Here is a 23,219-nt window from a genome sequence, read left to right on the forward strand (position 1 = left end):
TGATGAAACCCCATCACTACTAAAGATACAAAACATTGGGGCTGGGCGTGGTGGTTCACGCCTGTAATCCTAGCACTTTGGGAGGCCAAGGTGGGTGGATCACCTGAGGTTAGGAGTTCAAGACCAGCCTGGCCATCATGGTGAAAGCCCATCTTAAAAAAAAAAAAAAATAGGGCCGGGCGCGGTGGCTCAAGCCTGTAATCCCAGCACTTTGGGAGGCCGAGGCAGGTGGATCACGAGGTCAAGAGATCGAGACCATCCTGGTCAACATGGTGAAACCCTGTCTCTACTAAAACTACAAAAAATTAGCTGGGCATGGTGGCGCGTGCCTGTAGTCCCAGCTACTCAGGAGGCTGAGGCAGGAGAATTGCCTGAACCCAGGAGGCGGAGGTTGCGGTGAGCCGAGATCGCGCCATTGCACTCCAGCCTGGGTAACAAGAGCAAAACTCCGTCTCAAAAAAAAAAAAAAATAAAAAATAAATAAATAATAATAATAATAAAATAAAAAAAAACATCTGAATAAATGGAGCCATATTCAGGTTATATTCACATTCCTCAGGTAGCCTGGAGAGAACATCCCCTACCTGATGAGGAGCTATTGTTCTGGTGGCCTTTACCCTTCTAGCAGGCACAGTCCTTTTTTTTTTTTTTGTAACCCAGGCTGGAGTGCAATGGCGCGATCTCGGCTCACCGCAACCTCCGCCTCCTGGGTTCAAGCAATTCTCCTGCCTTAGCCTCCCGAATAGCTGGGAGATGGGGTAGAGATGGGGTTTCTCCATGTTGGTCAGGCTGGTCTCGAACTCTTGACCTCAGGCAATCTGCCTCCTAAAGTGCTCAGATTACAGGCGTGTGAGCCACCGCGCCTAGCCGTCCCCTCCCCCCCTTTTTTTTCCTCACATAGGATCTCACTCTGTGGCTCAGGCTGGAGTGCGGTGGCACAATCATAACTTGCTGTAATCTTGATCTCCTGGGCTCAAGAGTTTCCTCCCATCTCAGCCTCCCCAGTAGCGGTGACTACAGGCACATGCCAAGAGGGCCGGCTAGCTTTCCTATTTTCTGTAGAGATGGGGACTCACTATGTTGTCCAGGCTGGTCTCAGACTCTCGGACTCAAGTGATCCTCCCACCTCCACCTCCCAAATTGTTTGGGATTACAGGCATGAGCCACTGCCCGGAGCCCTGGAGTCTTCTAAACACCTCTTTATAAACATACTCGCAGGCAATTCTACATAAATGGAATATTTTTTCTATATCAATTTTTTATTTGTTTTTTTTTATTTTTTTTTTTTTCAGTAGAGACGGGGTTTCAACATTTTGGCCAGGCTGGTCTTGAACTCCTGACCTTGTGATCCACCCACCTCAGCCTCCCAAAGTGCTGGGATTACAGGCGTGAGCCACCGCGCCTGGCTATATCAATTTTTTAAATGCTTATCAGTTTTAGTGGCTTCGTGGGATTCTATTGTACCATAATTTAACTACAGTGCATTTGCCACTCGATTCCCTGGAGAATTGCATTACTGATAGATTTATTCTGCATCTTGTTGGGACTTGCCTTTAAGAATATGAGATATGGTGGCTGAGGTCATCAGTTTTATAGAGTCTAGTTATCGGTTTATTATCAGTTGTCACCTACGTCTCAAAGTATGCTTTGGTTTTGAAATCGCAAAGCTAGACTGTGATGTTCTGCCCAGGAAACAAAATAATGATATTTTTTTCAAACTTACAGAAATTTTTTTTTTTTTTTTTGAGACGGAGTTTTGCTCTGTTGCCCAGGCTGGAGTGAAGTGCCGCGATCTCAGCTCACTGTAACCTCCACTGCCCGGGTTCAAGCGATTCCCCTGCCTCAGCCTCCCGAGTAGCTGGGGCTACAGGCGCCCGCCACCATGCCCGTCTAATTTTTTGTATTTTAGTAGAGACCAGGTTTCACCATGTTGGCCAGAATGGTCTCTATCTCCTGACCTCGTGATCCGCCCCTCGACCTCCCAAAGTGCTTTTATTACAGGCGTGAGCCACCGCGCCCGGCTACTTACAGAAATATTTAAAAGTAATGGATAGAATTTCCCCAATATTGAAATTTACCCTGAGGTATGTTATTAAATTTTTGGCGCCTGCTACCACTGTTTTGTAATCAAATCTAATAAAAATGATATAAGACTTGCACAGATTTTCATAATAAATTATTTAAGACAATATATCAGGATTTCATGATGGTCTGTGCTTTTCAGAAGCTCAGTCATTGGAGATCGGGTTCCATCAGTTGGAAACAGGGAATATTCCTAAGGAAAACTCCCCTCTCTCTCCCAACATCATATCAAGAAAGAAAAATTCGATTCAGCAAACAGAGTTTGTTGAAACATTTATGTAATGAAACCACTAAATGGGGTGGGAGAAAGCAGGATACATTCAATATGAATGAAGTGCCAAGTAAGTGTGCAGCAGTGGGGGGGGGTTCGACGAAGGTGAACAGAGCGGCACCTATCCCGCAGGAGCTCGGGCCAAGTAAACTGTGTTGACAACTCTGGTGGAGGGGCAGGACTCGGGGCAGGTGCCCGAGTACGAAACCTCAAATTCTAAGAGCCAATACACCTTCAGTCTGGAAAGTCGCGAAGTATTTTCCCTTATTCCCAAATCATTCGCGCCCAATTCCTAAGAACGGCAACAAAACAAAAACACAAGAATGTGTCCCCGATCGTGCTCCTTCTCAAACATGGGGATATTTCTAAACTTTCCCCGAAGGATCATAACAAGTACCTTCCTATAGCGAGACAACGCCCCCAGAAACCGCAAGCCCAGTGGGTGCAGCACTCTCTCTTTCTCTGAACGCCGCCTTATGTTCCAATCCCGATCCAAGCCTGAGAGCCGTGGCCGCACACCCTGCTGGGACTTGTAGTCCACTCCTGACTCCCATTCCCAATCCGCGCAGACTCACATGGCCTCTATCTGCCCTTCGGTCTTGCAGAAGCCCAGCCCAGTGTTCAATGCTCCCCACCCCCATCTCGCTCCGTCCCCTCGGGGGCCAACCTCCTCCGGTCACGTGTGAAGTCTCGCATGCGGCGATTGGCCCTGGGGGTTCGGGGGCGGGGCGAAAGGCCCGGAGAGGTTCCGTGCCCCTTGTCGGGCCGCTTGTTTGGCTGCTGCCGTCACCTCATGGCGACGCGAGTAGAGGAGGCAGCGCGGGGAAGAGGCGGCGGCGCCGAAGAGGCGATTGAGGTCGGACGGGGCGGACGGCGACGCAGCCCGCGGCAGAAGGTCAGTCAGGGGGACGCCCTCGTTGTTGCCGGGCCCGGGGGATGCTCGGACTCCCTTTTTCGGGGTCCACCTCTTCTCTCTCCCTGGTTACCTTTAGCCGCGGGACGAATATCCGGTTCTCTTCCTTCCCGGGGGTGATGACAGTGGGAGCAGGTGGGGGGGGTGGGACCGCGATAGATGGGGTGGGAAGGGAGAACGGTTGGGGTTTGGCGGCGCGCTGCGGGGATGCCGGGAGGGAGGGCGGGCAGGGGGCGCACCCGGTTCTAAGGGGGAAGAGGTGCAAGGCGGGGGTGCGCCAGGTGTGACAGCCACGTGCGGCCAGCACCACTGGGATCCCGGCGCCAGGCGTTGTATCTCCCAGCCCCCGCCGTCAACGTGCTCCCAGCGCTGAGCGCCGCCGTCCGGGGGCTCGCTGGGGTCCTGGGCTAGCCCTCCTCGCGTCCGGCAGGTGCTCAGGGCGCGCTGCAGGGTGCCCCCGGGCCGCTCAAGCTAGGCTGTTGCGCAGTAAGATAACCGCGCGGGAGCCGGGGTGTGTTTGGCCCCCCTTCTCCCGCTCCCCTGCACTCCCCGCCACTGCGCGGGCGGGCAGACGAGCGAGTGAGCGTCGCAGGGCCGGTGCGAGCGGGGCGCTCGGTCCCCAGGACCTAGACTCCGGGGCTCCGAGGGCTTGGCTGCACGTGGGGCTGGGGATGGATGGGGAGGCGATGTTGGAGGACCTCGGTCCTGCAGAGTTGGGATATCGCGTCATCCCAGCCCTATTTACCACCATCACCTTCTTTTTCTCTTTCTTTCGTTTATTATTAGTTTTTTAAATTTGATGAGCGGAAACTTGAACGCCTTCCCGACCCTGGCCTTGGGTCTTTCTTAATCTGGGAAACAGGCCGGACTGTTCCCCTTGCCTTACTTGACTCATGTCAAGGAGTTTTCAGTCCTTCCTTAGGTATAGGAAAATTGAGACCTCTTTCAGAATGGGAGAATTCCACTTGTTCTGGAGCTCAGTGGGTGGAGTTTGAAAAAGATTGCACAACGAATGGGGTACAGGGCCCTGGAATGGATAACTGCGGGGACTGAGGCTGGGAAGGTGGGAACCCCATCTCTTTTTTTTCTTTTTCCTTGCAGGTGAACATACTGAAACGTTCAACTTGTTGGATGTCTTGCTTGATCACCGGGGGCTATTTAATATTACTTAATTATGTGTTTGAACACATTTAAAAACAACTCATATATGAAATTACGAAATAATATTTTTCTAATGCAGTTCATAAACTTCAAAAGGGAGAACAAAGGTCCAGTTTACATCTGAGCAGAGTGTTAAGAATTAGCTTTTGGGGGCCTGTTTCTAAGGTCAGGTATTTTCATGTTTCTGTATGAGAGTGTTACTACTTCTCAATTACCTCTCTTTCTCTCTCCCTCTCTTTGTGTTTTAAAAGAAAGATCCAGTGCTTGCAGGACTGAAAAAGAAGCTGTAGACCAACGTACTGTAAGGGATTCAACACCGTCACTTTGGACACTTTATTTATTCCCTGAGCGTGGGGTGCCAATCTCACCAGTGTTTGATTTCATAGATTCCCCAGGGGAGGAGGACTCCAATAAAAAGCCACTGCAATTGAGGATATAAGTTCTCTTTTATGACGCTGGGATAAGGACAAAAAGTCGTTGGATTAGGAACTGAGGTTTAATCAACTAGCATTTTTTTTTTTTTTTTTTTTTTGAGACAGAGTTTCGGCCTGTCGTCAGGCGGCAGGCTGGAGTGCACTGGCGCAATCTTGGCTCACTGCAATCTCCGCCTCCTGGGTTCAAGCAATTCTCCTGCCTCAGCCTCCCGAGTAGCTGGGATTACAGGTGTGCACCACCACGCCCAGCTAATTTTTGTATTTCTTAGTAGAGAGGGGGTTTCACCATGTTGGCCAGGATGGTCTTGATCTCTTGACCTCGTGATCTGCCCGCCTCGGCCTCCCAAAGTGCTGGGATTACAGGTGTAAGCTACTGCGCCCGGCTCCCTTTTGATTTTTAAGAGTGACGGGATTCAAATACATGGCAAAATATTAGTCTTTGAATTTTCATTTAATACACTGAGGGAATATCTTGTGTTTGCAAAAATCACTTTTAAGCCAGCTATGGTGGCATGCATCTGTAATACCACCTAGTCGGGAAGCTGAAGCAGAAGGCTAGCTAGGGAGACCCTGTTTCTTTCTCTTAAAAAATTTTTTTTTTTTTTTTTTTTTTTTTGTTTTTCACTCTTGTTACCTAGGCTGTAGTGCAATGGCGCGATCTCGGCTCACTGCAACCTCTGCCTCCTGGGTTCAGGCAATTCTCCTGCCTCAACCTCCTGAGTAGCTGGGATTACAGGCACGCGCCACCATGCCCAGCTAATGTTTTGTATTTTTAGTAGAGACGGGGTTTCACCATGTTGACCAGGATGGTCTCAATCTCTTGACCTCATGATCCACCCGCCTCGGCCTCCCAAAGTGCTGGGATTACAGGCTTGAGCCACCGCGCCCGGCCAAAAAATTTTTTTTTTTATTTGAGACAGAGTTTCGCTCTGTTACCCAGGCTGGAGTGCAGTGATGCGATCTTGGTTCACTGCATCTTCCACCTCCTGGGTTCCAGTGATCCTTGTGCCTCAGCCTCCTGAGTAGCTGGGATTACAGGCGTGCACTAGCACACCCAGCTAATTTTTGTATTTTTAGTAAAGATGGGATTTCACCATGTTGGCCAGGCTGGTCTTGAACTCCTGGCCTCAAGTAAGCCATCTACCTCGGCCTTCCAAAGTGGCGGCATTACCGGCATGAGCCACTGCAACTGGCCAAAAAATTTTTTCTATTATTTTTTTTTTATTATTATTATTTTTTAAGACGGGGTTTCACCATGTTGGTCAGGCTGGTCTTGAACTCCCAACCTCAGGTGATCTGCCTGCCTTGGCCTCCAAAGTGCTTGGATTACAGGTGCGAGCCACCATGCCCGGCCTACAAAAATTTCCTAAAAAATCACTTTGACATTACTTCCCTATGTTCCTTAATTTTTAAAATTTCCTTCAGGTCACTGACTTGAAGAAATATTCCTTAATTCTAACTTAACCTCTACCCTTTTTTTCAGGAAGCAGAAATGATGTTTAATTAATTGAGTTTTTTGAAAATATTGAAAGAATTAAAAGTGACTGTTTTGTCATTATTTAGTTACATTATGGGACCTCAAGTGAGGAACAACTGAAGATGGGCTTTTTTGGTTCCTGGTTGCTTTAACCATCTGCCTAGTCACTCGTGTGTGACCTGCTCAGTTAATTGTGGCGTTGTTTCACAACTACATCCATTTGAATGGTCTCTTGAGATAACCTTTTGCTTCTAAAGGTAACGTCACAGTACATTACTAAGGGTCTCTTGAGAAATTGTCTAAAACTCTACTGAAACAGTAGCTGCTAGTGACATGTAGCTAAATTTGTTAACTGAAGTTAAAATTAAAAATTCTTAGGCCGGGCGCAGTGGCTCACGCCTGTAATCCCAGCACTTTGGGAGGCCGAGGCGGGTGGATCACGAGGTCAAGAGATCGAGACCATCCTGGTCAGCATGGTGAAACCCCGTCTCTACTAAAAATACAAAAAATCAGCTGGGCATGGTGCCGCGTGCCTGTAATCCCAGCTACTCGGGAGGCTGAGGCAGGAGAATTGCCTGAACCCAGGAGGCGGAGGTTGCGGTGAGCCGAGATCGCGCCATTGCCCTCCAGCCTGGGTAACAAGAGCGAAACTCCGTCTCAAAAAAAAAAAAAAAAAAAAATTAAAAATTATTTTCTTCAATCACACTTGCCAAGTTTCAGGTGTTCAGTAGCCATTGTGGCTAGTGGCTACTGTATTAGAGCAGATCTAGAATATTTCCATCATTGAATAAAAATTTTATAGAACAGCATTGGTCTAAAAAGATGAGTACACTGTATCTAGTATGTCAGGCAGTTTTTAGAACATCAGCCTCATTCATTTTACTTCCCATGAATCCCTATGTAGAATTTGCTTTGTACGGTTGATTTTTAAAAAATTAATAGACTTTTTTTGGGAATGGTTTTTAGGTTTACAGAAAAATTGAGCAGAAGAAAGTACAGTTTCCGTATACCCCTTCACATATACCCTTATCCCCCTATTATTTACATCTTGCATTAGTATGATACTTTTGTTAAAATTCATGACCCAATATTGGTACATTATTATTAAGTCCATAGTTTAGGGTTTTCTCTGGTGCTGTATATTCTATGCTTTTTGACAGACGTGTACAGACATGGATCCATGATTATAGTATCACAGAAGAGTTTCACAGTCCTATAAATCTCTTGTACTCTACCTATTCATCCCTCTCTCCCTTTCCCTAGACTACTGGCAACCACAGGTCTTATTTTTATTTTATTTTATTTTATTTATTTTATTTTTTTCTTTTAAAGATGGGGTTTCACCGTATTAGCCAGGATGGTCTCGATCTCCTGATCTTGTGATTTGCCCACCTCGGCCTGCCAAAGTGCTGGGATTATAGGCATGAGCCACCACACCTGGCCTTATTTTGTTTTGTTTATTCATTTTTTTGAGACAGAGTCTCACTCTGTCAGCCAGGCTGGAGTGCAGTGGCGTGATCTTGGTTCACTGCAACCTCTGCTTCCTGAGTTCAAGCGATTCTCCTGTCTCAGCCTCAAAAGTAGCTGGGATTACAGGCGCCCACCACCATGCTCGGCTAATTTTTTTTGCATTTTTAATAGAAATGGGTTTTTTGCCATGTTGGCCAGGATGGTCTCGAGCTCTTGACCTCAGGTGATCTGCCCACCTTGGCCTCCCAAAATGCTGAGATTACAGGCATGAGCCGCCATGCCCGGCCTTATTTTTAAAAATTTTTATCGAGATGGGGGTCCTGCTATGTTGCACAAGCTGGTCTTGAACTCCTAGGCTCGGAGTTCCACTTTGGCTTCCCAAAGTGCTGGGATTATAGGCATGAGCCACCACACACGGCCTGATCTTTTTACTGTCTTGATAGTTTTGCGTTTTCCAGATATCTAAGGTTGATATATTTTTTCTTTACTAGATTTTTGCTTGGGAATGTTAAAAATTGTTTAACTACTATTAAACTAATTTTTAGGTCCATAAACCATGTGGAAGGATAATACAAGGCACCGAGGCCCAAATTAACAAAATCTTGCATTTACATAATGCCCTGTAGTTTTTATGGCACATTTGCACATACATTAACTCTTTCAGCATCAGTCACATGCTGTGGAGAAGGCTGGGCAGCTGTCATTGCCCTCATTTTCTGATGACAAACTGCTCAACAGGGTTAAGTCATTTGCCTAAGGGGTGAAGCTGAGTCTGGAACCCAATACTCTTTCATCTATACTACAGTAATAAGTAGTGTAGTACTCAGTAAATACTATGGATTTTAGAGTCAGGACTCCTGGCTCTCTGCCACCCATAGCTGTGCAACCTTGGGCAAGTTTCTCAATCTTTCTAAGCTTCAGTTGCATCATCTGTAAGGAGGGGATAATGCTCATACCTACCACAGGGGATTACTGTGAAGAAGGAGTTGATAGGATGCATTTAGAATTTTACATGGTTTGGAGGGGAGGACATATGGAAGAGATTCATTTCTCTTGCATTTAGGGTGCTAATTTTATAAATCCACCTTCCAACCTTTGTATTCTCTCCTTCCCAGAATCTCTCCATGATAGACATAACGAGGAGAAATCAGGTCGGGGTTGGGCAAGAGTATGGGGGCAGGAAGAAGCCATTTCATTAATCTTGTTTTTCTCCCCATTTGCCAACTTGATGAACTTCCACTCTTCTGGCACAGAGATTGAGTAATGAGAAATAAAGTGATCTTCTGCTTACAGCATTGTTTTCTAATTGTATCACCAAGCTTTGGTAAATTTCTTTTTTTCTTTAACTGGAATCAAATAGGACAAGCAGTAATGAGAATAGACCAGCATATTCTTCTATTCAGACAACATTTTCATATCATATTATACCATATTTATTTGTTATATTACTGGAACATGTTTTGCTTATTTGTTTTTTTGAGATGGAGTCTTGTTCCATCACCCAGGCAGGAGTGCAATGGCGCAATCTCAGCTCACTGCAACCTCCACTTCCCGGGTTCAAGTGATTCTCCTGCTTCAGCCTCCTGAGTAGCTGGGATTACAGGCATGCACCACCACGCCCTGCTAATGTTTATATTTTTAGCAGAGACGGGGTTTCACCATGTTGGCCAGGCTGGTCTCGAACTCCTGACCTCAAGTGATCCTCCTGCCTTGGCCTCCCAAAGTGCTGGGATTACAGGTATGAGCCACTGCACCCGGCCTGGAAGTTGGTTTATATGTTATTTTGTGTGTTATTTATATTGCTCTTGGCTAGAGAAGTTTTATTTAGGAAGGTATATATCAAATACAAATGACATAAAGTAGTGATTTTGTGGGATTCTTCACAAGACTCACTATAATGGGCTTCTATTAAATAGATATGCTGTTACAATTTTACACTTCTCAGAGTTATGTTTCAAAGGAAAGAAATTTTGAGATCTCAAATTTCATTTGTGTTTCATGCACTGTTAGTCACTTAAGATATAAATACATTGTAATATCTCCTTAACTCTGCAAGGTAGGTGGTATCCCCAGGTATTTAGATAAGGCATCTAAGTCTCAGTCTGAAACAAACTTGTATGAATAATAGAGCTCACAGTTGGTGAAGTTTGCTAGAGTTACGGTATAGTTGTGTAACTGATAGTATGACAAATGTCTTCTAATGCATAGGCAGTTTTTGCTTACCTCGTTAAGTTTAATACCTCAAGAAATATGTTTGCTTCTTCCTCCTCTTCCTGCTGCCCTCCCCCTAATTCCTTTTGTTTGGTTCTAATGTGACCATGAATAACTTTTACTTAATATGATCAATGTGTCAGCATTTATAAAGTATGGGTCAGGCATGGTGGCTCATGCTTGAAATCCCAGTGCTTGGGGAGGCCGAGATGGGAGGACTGCTTATGGCCAAGATTTTGAGACCAGCTTGGGCAACACAAGGAGACCCCTGTCTCTATGAAGAATAAAAAACTTAGCCAGGCACATTGGTATATGCCTGTAGTTCCAGCTACTTGGGAGGCTGAGGTGGAAGGATCAGTTGAGCCTGGGAGGTCAAGGCTGCAGTGAGCCATGATTGGGCCACTGTACTCTAGCCTGGGCAACAGAGTGAGACTGTTTCTAAGAAATAATTAATAAAAATAAAAAGTATAGGCTGGGCACTGTGGCTCACGCCTGTAATCCCAGCACTTTGGGAGGCTAAGCAGGTGGATCACCTGAGGTCAGGAGTTTAAGACCAGCCTGGTCAACATGGTGAAAACCCATCTCTACTAAAAATACAAAAATTAGCTGGCTGTGGTGGTACACGCCTGTAATCCCAGCTACTTGGGAGGCTGACTCAGGAGAATCGCTTGAACCTGGGAGGTGGAGGTTGCAGTGAGCCAAGATCACGCCACTGTACTCCAGCCTGGGCAACAAAGGGAGAGACTCCGTGTCAAAAAAAAAAAAAAAGTATAAAATAGTATACAAATTCAATATAATATTCATCAACATTGAGATGTGACATTTCTAGAAGCGGGTAGAAATAGGTGACTTTTTTTTTTTAATTCAATAATTTTTTTTTTGAGACGGAGTTTTGCTCTTTTTGCCCAGGGTGTAATGCAGTGGTGCGATCTTGGCTCACTGCAACCTCTGCTTCCCAGGTTCAAGTGATTCTCCTGCCTCAGCCTCCCGAGTATCTGGGATTACAGGCATGCACCACCACACCGGGCTAACTTTTGTATTTTTAGTAGAGACGGGTTTCACCATGTTGGTCAGGCTGGTCTTGAACTCCTGACCTTGTGGTCCGCCTGCCTTGGCCTCCCAAAGTGCTGGGATTATAGGCGTGAGCTACTGTGCCCAGTGGTAAGGTGACTTTTAAAATCCATTAAGACCCTGGAAGTATATAAATGTTTTTTGAGATGGAGCATCACCCTTGTTGCCCAGGCTGGAGCGCAGTGGCACAGTCTTGGCTCACTGTAACCTCCGTCTCCCAGGTTCAAGCAATGCTGCTGCCTCAGCCTCCGAGTAGCTGGGATTATAAGCATTTGCCACCACGCCTGGCTAAGTTTTTAATTTTTAGTAGAGATGGGGTTTCTCCATGTTGGTCAGGCTGGTCTTGAACTCCCAACCTCAGGTGATCCACCTACCTTGGCCTCCCAAAGTACTGGGATTACAGACATGAGCCACTGTGTCTGTCAGGAGTATATTTTTATGATAGAATTTACCTCCTAGCTGAATTTCTGTTGGCACTTTTAAATACTTACATTTTATTATTTGAAGGAAAAGATAAAATAACTAGTGGTGTCCTCGGATACTATCAAAATAATTTTTTTTTAATTGTTGGCTCTGAGTACGGATATCAAAATAATTTTGTTAGCCATTTATTGCTTAGGGTGTTGATTTGCATTCTGTGTTGCATTTCCAAAATGTCCCTAGAATGACTTCTGTTATCCCTACTTCCCACCTTATAATCTGTTCTGGTAATATTTACTTGCTACTTTTTTTTTTTTTTTAATTTTTCTTCTTTCCCTACTCTCAAGGTAGAATGGTTTGGCAAGAAAGATATGCCAATAGCTTGGGTGTGCCAGTAGCTTAGAAGCTCATTTCTTTATGGGACTTTTGAATTGCAAAATGGGCCATATTAAAAGTGACAATGAATGCATTTTGTAAAATACCTTTTTTTGTTGTTTGTTTTGTTTTGAGACAGGATCTCCCTCTCTCTCACACAAGCTGGAATGCAGTTACGCTTATTGCAGCCTTGAACTCCTGTTCTCAAGTGATCTGCCTACCTCAGCCTTCCTAGTAGCTAGGACCATAGGTGTGTGCACCACCATGCCTGGCTATTTTTTTTTTTTCTTTTTTTTGAGAGACAGGGTCTTCCTTTGCGCAGGCTGGTCTTAAACTCTTGGGCTCAAGCGTGATCCTCCTGCCTTGACCTCCCAAACTGCTGGGATTATAGGCATGAGCCACTGCACCCAGCCTGTAAAATGTCTTCATTCAAATATTATTATAACAGTTCTGCTATGTGTCAGCAATTTATATCTATTATATCTACTTACAGCTCTTAGAAGGTAGGTACTGTACATCCTAGTTTACAGATAAGGAAACCGAGAGGTTGGCCTCCCCATGCCACATAGGAGATGCCTAGTGGTATATTCAGAGTTTGGGCTCTTTGGGGTTCCTGCTTCTTTGCTGCTGAGATAGGTATTTAGGCTAATACAAGTATCTTTCAGATTACAGATATTTACCGAGTTACAGTTTTTAGAACTAGAACTGATTTTGCAAATCATGGCATCCAGCACCCTATATTTTTATAAAAGAATAGTTTACTTTTATAAAAGAAATAGTCACAGAAGTTAAATGCAAAATTTAATGCAGTCATTCTCTTATTAAAAGGTAAATGATGGCCGGGCGCGGTGGCTCACGCCTGTAATCCTAGCACTTTGGAAGGCTGAGGTGGGTGGATCACCTGAGGTCAGGAGTTCAAGACCAGCCTGGCCATGATGGCGAAATCCCATCTTTTAAAAATAAATAAATAAATAAATAAATAAAAGGTAAATGATGTACACAGTCTAATATAGATGTTACTGGCCAGTCACGGTGGCTCACGCCTGTAATCCCAGCAGTTTAGGAGGCCGAGGCAGGCGGATCACCTGAGTTCTGGGAGTTCAAGACCAGCCTGGCAAACATGGTGAAACCCTGTCTCTACTAAAAGTACAAAAATTGGCTGGGCGTGGTAGTAGGCACCTGTAATCCCAGCTACTCGGGGGCTAAGGCAGGAGAATTGCTTGAACCTGGGAGGCGGGGGTTGCAGTGAGCTGAGGTTGTACCACTATACTCCAGCCTGGGCAACAAGAGTGAGACTCTGTCTCAAAAAAAAATATGTATATATATAGAGGTTACCAGTAAATGTACAGTATTAGCACTTATACTGCTAGGTTATGAGACTAAAGAAGCTGTGTCCAAAGTAGACCTTTCCCAGATCCTTTTGCTCATTCTTGGCTTCTTCACCAGTGGGGGAGATCAGGTTCCCTCATCCCTTAGTTTGGGGAGATCAGGTTCCCTCATCCCTTAGTTTAGTACTAATCTGCCCCTCTTTTCTTGTCATTCACGCTATTAATGGTTCCGTGTGTTCTTTGTGCTCTTACATGCTGTGACAGTTACTCTGGATCCTTTAGCTGCCTGCCTCCAGGTGGTAGTTAGGACAACTCCTAGAACTTACTCTGCCTCCAATTTATGATCCCTCCTCAACTCTATCATTTCTCTGGCTTCATTTATTTATTTTTTTGGGGGTAACAGTTTTATTAAATAATTCACATGCCGTATAATTTACCCGTTTATAGTGTATAATTAAATTTATTTTTTTTTGAGACAGAGTTTCCCTCTTGTTACCCAAACTGGAGTGCAATGGTGCAGTCTTGGCTCACTGCAACCTCTGCCTCCCGGGTTCAAGCAATTCTACCTCTGCCTTTTGAGTAGTTGGGATTACAGGTGCATGCCACCACCCCTGGCTAATTTTTTGTATTTTTAGTAGAAACGGAGTTTCACCATGTTAGCCAGGCTGGTCTCGAACTCCTGACTTCAGGTGATCCGCCTGCCTCGGCCTCACAAAGTGCTGGGATTACAGGCTGGGCCACTGTGCCTGGCCTCAATTTTTTACAGTATATAGAGTTGTGTGACCATCACTACACTTGTTTATTTTTTATTAGAGACAGAGTTTTACCATGTTGTCCAGGCTGGTCTCAAACTCCTGGGCTCAAGGGATCCTCCTGCCTAGGCCTCTCTCTCAAGGTGCTGGGATTACAGGCGTGAGCCACTGTGCCTGGCCTCACTTGTTTATTTTTAACATAACCTGGGAGGAGCATGTTCTTTAGAGAGTATGCTGTTTATAGAGAAAGGCAAGAATTCAGTCTCTGCTTTCCATGTTGTAGGCTGTGGACATGGTAATTGAATTACCTTATCACTGAGGCTATTTATCATACCTACCTATAAGATAGTTCTGAGAATTAAATGATGAAATAGTCTATCAGATACTGTTACAGAGGCTTCAGAATGAGCCAGGGCAATGAAGGTCAAGGGAAAGTGTTTATACTGGTTGTCCCTCACCACCCATTTGGATTACACTGATTGGCACACCTGTCACTTAACAAAAAGAGGGAAAGATACCTGTTAGATATAGTCGAATAAGAAGGAAGTGGCGCTCTTCTCCCTGTTCCCTTCCCTGGTCCCAGGGCATATTCCCTAGAGGTGGATCTGTCTGCTTATTACTGCCAAGGTGTGGACTCCTTTCTGGTCATGGTTTGACAGAACTCTCTATTCCTGCTCCCACCACAACCAGGACAGTAGTTCTCAAACTTTGGTTTGGGGATCTTTTTGTACACTTAAACATTATTCACAGTCCCAAGGAACTTTTGTTCATGTGGACTTTACCTAATAATATTTACCATATTAGAAATTAAATAAAAAATGTAACATTATTAATTCACTTAAAACATGTAATGAGGCAGGGTGTGGTGGCTCATGCTCCCAGCACTTTGGGAGACTGAGGTGGGTGGATCATCTGAGGTCAGGAGTTTGAGACCAGCTTGGCCAACATGATGAAAGCCCGTCTCTACTAAAAATATAAAAATTAACTGGGCATGCTGGCGGGCACCTGTAATCCCAGCTACTTGGGAGGCTGAGGCAGGAGAATCACTTGAACTCGAGAGGTAGAGGTTGCAGTGAGCCAAGATTGCACCCTTGCACTCCATCCACCATGGGCAACACAGCAAGATTCCATCTCAAAAAAAAGATGTACTCTAGTTATCTATTGCTGTGTAACAGATCACTCCAAAACTTGCTGACATGAAACGTTTGTGATATCACAGTTTCGGGGGTTTAGGAATCTGGGTGTGGCTTAGCCAAGTCCTTTGCTTTAGGGTCTCTCAAGGGCTGCAGTAACCTGAAGGCTTGACTGGGAAGGATCCACTTTGGAGCTCACTCTTGTGGCTGTTGGCAGGATTCAGTTCCTCATGGGCTGTTGGACTGAGGTCTCAGTTCCTCATGAGCAGTTGGCCGGAGGCCTTCCTTGGTTCCTTGCCAAATGGGTCTTTCTGTAAGCGTCTCACAACATGGCAGCTGCTTCATCAGGGTGAGCAAGAGAGAGTGCCAGCATGAAAGAGAAGGAAGTTGCAGTCTTTTGTATCGTAATCATAGACATGACGTCTTCTCACTTTTGATGAATTCTCTCTTCATTAGAAACCAGTCACTAGGGCCGGGCGTAGTGGCTCACGCCTGTAATCCAAACACTTTGGAGGCCAAGGTGGGTGGATCACCTGAGGTCGGGAGTTCAAGACCAGCCTGACCAACATGGTGAAAGCCCGTCTCGTTAAAAAAAAAAAAACAAAAAAAAACCAGTCACTAGGTTCAACCCACACTCAAGGGGAGGGGACCATTGGGGGCCATGGCAGAAGCTGCCTATGACACATGTTAACGTAAGTAACATTAAAAAAAAAAAATAGCCAGGTACGGTGGCTCATGCCTGTAATCCCAGCACTTTGGGAGGCCAAGTCAGGCGTATCATCTGAGGTTGGGAGTTCGAGACCAGCCTGACCAATGTGGAGAAACCCCGTCTACTAAAAATACAAAAAATTAGCCGTGTGTGGTGGTGCATGCCTGTAATCCCAGCTACTCAGGAGACAAAGGCAGGAGAATTGCCTGAACCCAGGAGGCAGAGGTTGCCATGAGCCGAGATCGTGCCATTGCACTCCAGCCTGGGCAACAAGAGTGAAACTCCGTCTCAATTAATTAATTAATTAATAAGCAAGCTGATTTTCCAAAATAAAAGCGGGAAGAGTAGCATTCTTTTATGTTTTTGCAGATCTCTTTAATGAATGGCTTAATAGATGACATCTGCTTCTGCATTCATGCCATTTCAGTCTAAGTATATGAAGAGAATGTGGCCTCACACATGTATGTAGTTGGAACAGGGAGGAGTATTGTAATAGTCTTTGTGAATAATTGTGGAAATCCTTTGATTCTCTTGGTCTGTGTTGCATGTCAAATAGGTCTCTTTTCCCCATGCATCATTTTGTAATACCATCCAGTAGTCATTTGGAAAATACTGGTTAACAGAATTGTGTTCATCTTCCAAATGTTGATACATTTGGTGTACTATATCAAATCACATTAGTGTATTATATCAAAATCACCACTGATCTCATCAGAAAAGTCTTTTTAAGAATTGGGAGGCCGGGCGCGGTGGCTCAAGCCTGTAATCCCAGCACTTTGGGAGGCCGAGGCGGGTGGATCACGAGGTCAAGAGATGGAGACCATCCTGGTCAACACGGTGAAACCCCGTCTCTACTAAAAATACAAAAAAATTAGCTGGGCATGGTGGCGCGTGCCTGTAATCCCAGCTACTCAGGAGGCTGAGGCAGGAGAATTGCCTGAACCCAGGAGGCGGAGGTTGCGGTGAGCCGAGATCGCGCCATTGCACTCCAGCCTGGGTAACAAGAGCGAAACTCCGTCTCAAAAAAAAAAAAAAAAAGCTCAAATTTTATTATTGACAACAAGTACTATTGTTTGCTTGCCTTGAAGTGACAGGCTCTCTTCGTATATTTTGGAGAAAATGTTTGCCAAACACCCAAGACTGAACAAACAACCGTAGTTTGTCGTTTTAAGAAATGTTCCAGGGAAAGAGCAGCAAGTTGAGTTCATAATTCAAACAGCTGCACTTGTGCTTTTTTTGAAGACCACCAGCGTACTGTGGTGTACAGCAAATTTTTTTTTTTTTTTTTCCTTTAGGGACAGAGTATTGCTCTGTCGTTCAGGCTGGAGTGCAGTGGCATGATCATAGCTCACTACAGCCTTGAACTCCTGGGTTCAGGCAATTCTCCTGCCTCAGCCTCCTGAGTAGCTGGGATTACAGGCATGCGCCACCATGCTCAGCTAATTTTTTGTAGTTTTAGTAGAGACGGGGTTTCACCGTGTTGACCAGGATGGTCTCGATCTCTTGACCTCGTGATCCACCCGCCTCTGCCTCCCAAAGTGCTGGGATTACAGGCTTGAGCCACCGCACCCGGCCGCCTAGTTTCTTGAGCTATACAATCGGGTGATGTTCTTACTATCTTAGAATTGTAAGGCTGAACTAAGTAGTGTATTTGAAATGTCAGGCACTTAGTAATGTTAGTTTTTTTTTTTTTTTTCCTTCCTTTTTTCACTCAGAACTTAGCCTTATATGTATTCTGTTAGCCCTCTTATATAGTCCATTTATCTCACATAGTAAGCTTAGATACTGGCCATCTAATTCCACTTGGGAATAGTTAATTATCCACCACTGAATCTTTTTTTTTTTCTTTTTTTTGAGACAGAGTCTTGCTCTGTCGCTCAGTCTGCAGTGCAATGGCATGATCTTGGCTCACTGCAACCTCCTGGATTCAAGCGATTCTCCTGCCTCAGCCTCCTGAGTAGCTGGGATTACAGGCATCCACCACTATGCCCGACTAATTTTTTTTTTTTTTTTTTTAAGATGGAGTCTTGCCCTGTTGCCTAGGCTGGAGTATAGTGTCATCATCTCGGTCCACTGCAACCTCTGCCTCCCAAGTTCAAGCAATTCTCCTGTCTCAGCCTCCCGAGTAGCTAGGATTATAAGCTTGAAGGAGGCCACGATGCTACTTTCTTTGGTTGTCCCAAATGCGGATTCATTGGACACACGCTACTTCTACCATGCAGCCTGTTTTACCTAACGAAATTCTGTCCACATTGCCTGACAGATGTGGCACAGATCTTTAAGAGCTCTCTGGAACCATTAGAGATCTTGGGGACTTCCCAGTCTGTGGATTACAGTGTTGATGGTTGTCACTCTCATGACATCATAGATGACATCAACAATAGTGCAGTGGAATGCCCAGCTATTTAAGAAGTACAAAGGAGGCCGGGTGTGGTGGCACATACCTGTAATCCCAGCTATTTGGGAGGCTGAGGCAGGAGAATCGCTTGAACCCGGGAATTGGAGGTTGCAGTGAGCTGAGATTGTGCCACTGCACCCAGCCTGGGCAACAAGAGTGAAACTCCATCTCAAAAAAAAAAAAAAAAAATACACAAAGGAAAATATTCCAGTAAAGGATCATTTGACAGCCAAAAAATAAATTAAGGCAGAGCCAATATAAAAAGAAAAATTAAGTCTTCATTTCCAACATCTAGGCCTACAATCCAAACAAAGGTAATTATGGTGAACAATTTTGGGGATATCCTTGTAGGAAAATTGTGTCCATATATTGGCTTATACAATAAATGGATATTTTAAATTTATGCTGATGTATTCATCCTGTACTGGCCATTTGCCTTTTTTCCTATCTAATTATACTATGTCGACATACAGTCTATTTTATTCCTTTTATGGCTGCATAGTTTTACCTTGTGCGGATGACCATTGTTTAACCAGTTCCCTATTGGTGGACATTTAGGTGGTTTTCTGGTTTGGTAAGTAACCTTTTATACTTGAGTGAGAATATTTGGAATAAACGCCAAGTGGTAGAATTGCTGGGTGAAAGTGATGTGTGTTGAGACTCAGGCGTTGGTAGAGCTTGCTAAAGTACCTCTACAAACCCACTCAACCAATTTAGACCCCCACCCCCTGCCACGAGTATGCTGAGTGACCTGTTTGCCCACACCAAGGTTTTTTGTTCTTTCTTCCTTTAAAATGTGGTAAGTAAAAGATGGTACCTTGCTTTGCTTTGCATTTTTATTTGTATATTGGGCATTTTTAGTTCTTTAATTGTGGTCTGCTTGTTCACAACCCTTGAAAATTGGGTCTCTGGCTCATTTGTAAGGGCTTCCTGCAGTCTTTTTTTTTTCCCCCAGTCAAATTCTTCAATATTGACAGTCTTTTGGTTCACCTGAAAGTTTTTAGTTTTTAAAAATTTGTTGTAGATTTAGGGGATACAAGTACAGTTTCGTTACGTGGATACATTATGTAGTGAAGTCTGGGCTTTTAGTGTAACCATCGCTGGAATAGTATAAGTTGGACCTAATAGTTAATTTCTCATACGTCACTGTTTGTTATCCCCCCACCCCAGGAATTCCAAAGATTTTAATTATTTAGTAAACTAATCTCTAGTCACCGCCACCCCCCTCCTTTTTTTTTTTTTTTTTTTTTTTTTGAGACAGAGCCTGGCTGTTGCCCAGGCTAGAGTGCGTGCAATCATAGCTCGCTGATCTTCCAAACTCAAGTGATCCTCCCACCTCAGCCTCCCGAGTAGCTGGGACACAGATGTGTGCCATCACACGTGGCTCGTTTTTTTGTTTTTAGTAGAGACAGGTCTTACTATATTACACAGGCTAGTCTTGAACTCCTGAGTTCAAGCAGTCCTCCTGCCTCGGCCTTCCGTGGTGTTGGGATTACAGGCGTGAGCCACTGCACCTCCCCCCAACCCCCTTTTTAAAAATAGCTTCTGGGTTTTTTGCTTTTCTTTGAAACACCTTGGCTACTCTGAGCTACTGAGATAGCCCTGCTCTGTCTATGGAGCAGTCATTCTGCTGTATATAATTTCATAAAAATAAAAACAACAACAACAAAAGAAAGGCCTTTTCCATGCCAAGGTTATGGAAAAAAATTTATTTAGGATTTCTTCAAGCTCTTTGTTGTTTTCATTTTTCATGTTTCAGTCTTGATATATCTGGAGGGGTAAGACAGGATACTCCTTTGTTCCCTCATATGATTTGAGAGATACCATAAATTGTTTATTTCCTTTACCAATTTGAAATGACACCACTTTTAATGTAAATTCCCATGTATGGGTCTGTGTGGTCTGTTTTTAAAGACAGTGCTATATAGTTTAGGAAGTCTCTGACAAGTATTTCATCCCTAAAATTTAAATAAGATCTCACCGTTGCCTTCCACACTCTCTCATGGAAGCCTGTCTTCTCCTAAACTCCATCTCTCTCTATTCCCTAACGCTCTCCTGGAAGCCGCTTTCCTCTCCTGGATTCATTCTTTCTGGATTCTCTAACTCAGTGTAAGAGTTAGCTGTTTCTTTCTCTCTCCTTCTCCTGTTTCACTGTCTCTCTAAATAAATCACTTCCTACAAAAAAAAAAAAAAAAAAACCTCACCTTTGGGAGTTTATATTTTAAAACATTGAGAATTTATTATCTTTTTAATTTTTGTTTTATTTTATTTATTTTTTTGAGACAGAGTCTCACTCTGTCGCCCAGGCTGGAGTGCCATGGTACGATCTCTCGGCTCACTGCAACCTCTGCCTCCTGGGTTCAAGTGATTCTTGTGCCGCAGCCTCCTGAGTAACTGGGATTACAGGTGCGTGCCAGCATGTCCAGCTAATTTTTGTATTTTTAGTAGAGATGGAGTTTCACTAGGTTAGGCTGGTCTCGAACTCCTGACCTTGTGATCCACCCGCCTTGGCCTCCCAAAGTGCTGGGATTACAGGCATGAGCCACTGCACCCAGCTGAAAATTTATTATCTTAAAGAATATAGGCATGTTATAGAGACATGTATACTATAATTTAATTATATAATTCACAGTAATAACATTTTATCTGTTAAAGACAAAAACCCTTTCATTTAATTTTATTCCTTTGTTCTAACACAGTAAAACAGACTACTATTTAAGGAGGCATTGAGTTATGTAATACATATTTTAAAGACTTTGATCCAAAATGGTTAAAACGGGAATTTGAGATAAATGATTGATAAGTATTTGCTGTGAGGAAAACTGTGCTATCCAGAATAGTTCTTTGGAAGATTAAAATAGCCTTAGTGTATACACTGTTTTAAATGATGTATACAAAGCTAAAATCATTTATTTTTGTAATTTAGCCACATGAAAATGTAATTTTTATAACAGGTTTGTTTGTAAAATTTTGCATTTGAAAATGTGAAAGCCCCTCAAAATACTAGAAGGGTTGGCCGAGTGGTGGCTCATGCCTGTAATCCCAGCACTTCAGGAGGTTGAGGTGGGCGGATCACCTGAGGTCGGGAGTTCGAGACCAGCCTGACCAACATGGAGAAACCCTTTCTCTACTGAAAACACAAAATTAGCTGGGCATGGTGGCGCATGCTTGTAATTCCAGCTACTCAGGAGGCTGAGGCAGGAGAATCACTTGAACCCAGGAGGCGGAGGTTGCAGTGAACCAAGATTATGCCATTGCACTCCAGCCTGAGCAATAAGAGCAAACTCCTTCTCAAAAAAAAAAAAAAAAAAAAAAAAAAAAAAAAATACTGGGAGGCTTTAGGAGAGAGGTTTATATTTTACAAAACCAAGTAAGGCCAGTAGCTGATGCCCTGAGAGTATGGGGTATCTTTGATATCTTTCACTATTTCCCCATCTATTTCTGCCTCCACTGCACCTCCCAGGGCACTGAGAGTGTGGTTGCACATACACTGTTGTCTGTACAATCCTGGTTGAAATGAACAACTCTTAGGGTAAATTATTAGAAACATAGGGTTGGAAGGATATTTAGAGATATTTTTGTTTATCCTAAAACACAAAATTAAGGCTGGGCATGGTGGCTCACGCCTGTAATTCTAGCACTTTGGGAAGCTGAGGTGGGCTGAAATCAGGAGTTCAAGACCAGCCTGGCCAACATGGTGAAACCCCGTCTCAACTAAAAATACAAAAAATAGCCAAGCGTGATGGCACATGCCTGTAGTCCCAGCTACTCAGGAGGCTGAGGCAGGAGAATTACATGAACTCGGGAGGCGGAGGTTGCAGTGAACGGAGATCACGCCACTGTACTCCAGCCTGGGCAACAGAGCGAGACTCCATCTCAAAAAAAAAAAAACAAAAAACAAAAAACACAAAATGAAAAATAACAAACTAACCCCAGTTCCTTAATTATTTGAAGATATCTCTACCCCCAAATTAGACGTGTCTTACCTCCCTAAATCCCAGAGTTAATCACTGCTAAAAATTCTACATATCCTGATGTTTTTCTAAATGCATATTGGTGTGTCTAGTGTGCTGTGTATTTTTAGACATTTAATTTAGATTTATTTTGTAACTGCGTCAGAGATGCGTTTGACTTTGAACCTGCATTTTCCAAAGCTGATTTATAAAGTGAGGGGAGCAGTGTAATAGAACATCGGTTCTTGAGTTTGGTGGACCTGGTTTTGAATTTTGCCAGCCCCTTTTACTTATTTTAATATGACTTTGATCGAGTTACTTAATCTCATCATGTCTCATTTTCTGTACCTGGAAACAATAAGACCTGTATCTCAGTGAGGCAGGGCAGGTTAAATGGGGTCACTTTGAGAACTTCTTGCACGGTGTCAGCCTGAGGTGTAAAGGTTCTCTTTACTTATTTGATAAGTTCCTCCTAGACTTTCTGGGAATCTGAGGCACGCTAAGGATGTCTGCCTAGAAAAATGCATAAATGTACAGAACCTTTCCCACCTGCTCTCTCTGAAGGTCCATTCTAGCTCTTACTGGCAAGGACTGGGTAATTTGTATCCTTTGCACTGCCTGGCCCTGGTCAAAGGTGTTTGAACTCTTGTGAGCAGGCAGCAGTTGAAATAATTAGGAAGTGCATGTGGGTGTTGGTAGAAGGGAAAGAAACCTACAAAATTTTTTTCCTTTAGGTTTTAATTTCCATGCACTCAGTTTTGAATGTTTCGATCCAAAAAGCTATTACAAGCAGTTGGTGAGTACAGAGTACTTCCTCATGTTCATTTGCAAAAATTTCCATGATAGTTGTTCTTTGCTCCTGCCATTTATTATTGATAAACTGGTGGGGCCCATTTTGAAGGTTTCTGTTGGTCAGTTAGTGAGTCCTCTTAGCTCTAAGTTTTGAGACAGTAGAAGGAAGATTGTGAAATATATCCTTTGACCGGAGGGGAGTGGCTAGGGTGGGGGATTTTTCGTGTTTGAGGCTCTCGTGAACACTTGTAGCACAGTGTTGTGCTTCT

General features: G+C 44.1%; 1 protein-coding gene and 1 long non-coding RNA gene across 7 annotated transcripts in view; one reads left to right on the forward strand and one right to left on the reverse strand.

The window, feature by feature from the left end:
- Positions 1-2,341: 2,341 nt before the first annotated feature.
- On the reverse strand, positions 2,342-3,014 carry LOC116556704. Its single transcript, XR_004271123.1, has 2 exons — positions 2,751-3,014; positions 2,342-2,645 (listed from the first exon to the last, which is right to left on the reverse strand). It is a non-coding gene; the product is annotated as an uncharacterized LOC116556704 (long non-coding RNA).
- Positions 3,015-3,077: 63 nt separating this feature from the next.
- Positions 3,078-23,219, forward strand: part of TXLNG (taxilin gamma) — a 55,607-nt gene continuing 35,465 nt past the window's right edge. For 4 of the 6 annotated variants that reach the window (XR_004271121.1, XM_032285992.1, XM_032285993.1 and 1 more), the window contains exon 1: positions 3,079-3,248. Coding sequence is in view for 4 of the 6 variants with exons in the window: in XM_032285992.1 (XP_032141883.1) it covers positions 3,147-3,248 (102 nt within the window). In the remaining 2 variants the exon portion in view is untranslated. Of the gene's footprint in view, positions 3,249-6,424; positions 6,596-23,219 lie in introns of all 6 variants that reach the window. The other 2 variants (XM_032285996.1, XM_032285994.1) reach the window with 2 other exon arrangements.

This window comes from Sapajus apella, unplaced genomic scaffold, assembly GCF_009761245.1.
Source record: "Sapajus apella isolate SASKATOON/1434 unplaced genomic scaffold, GSC_monkey_1.0 scaffold17, whole genome shotgun sequence".
NCBI classification, from domain to species: domain Eukaryota; kingdom Metazoa; phylum Chordata; class Mammalia; order Primates; family Cebidae; genus Sapajus; species Sapajus apella.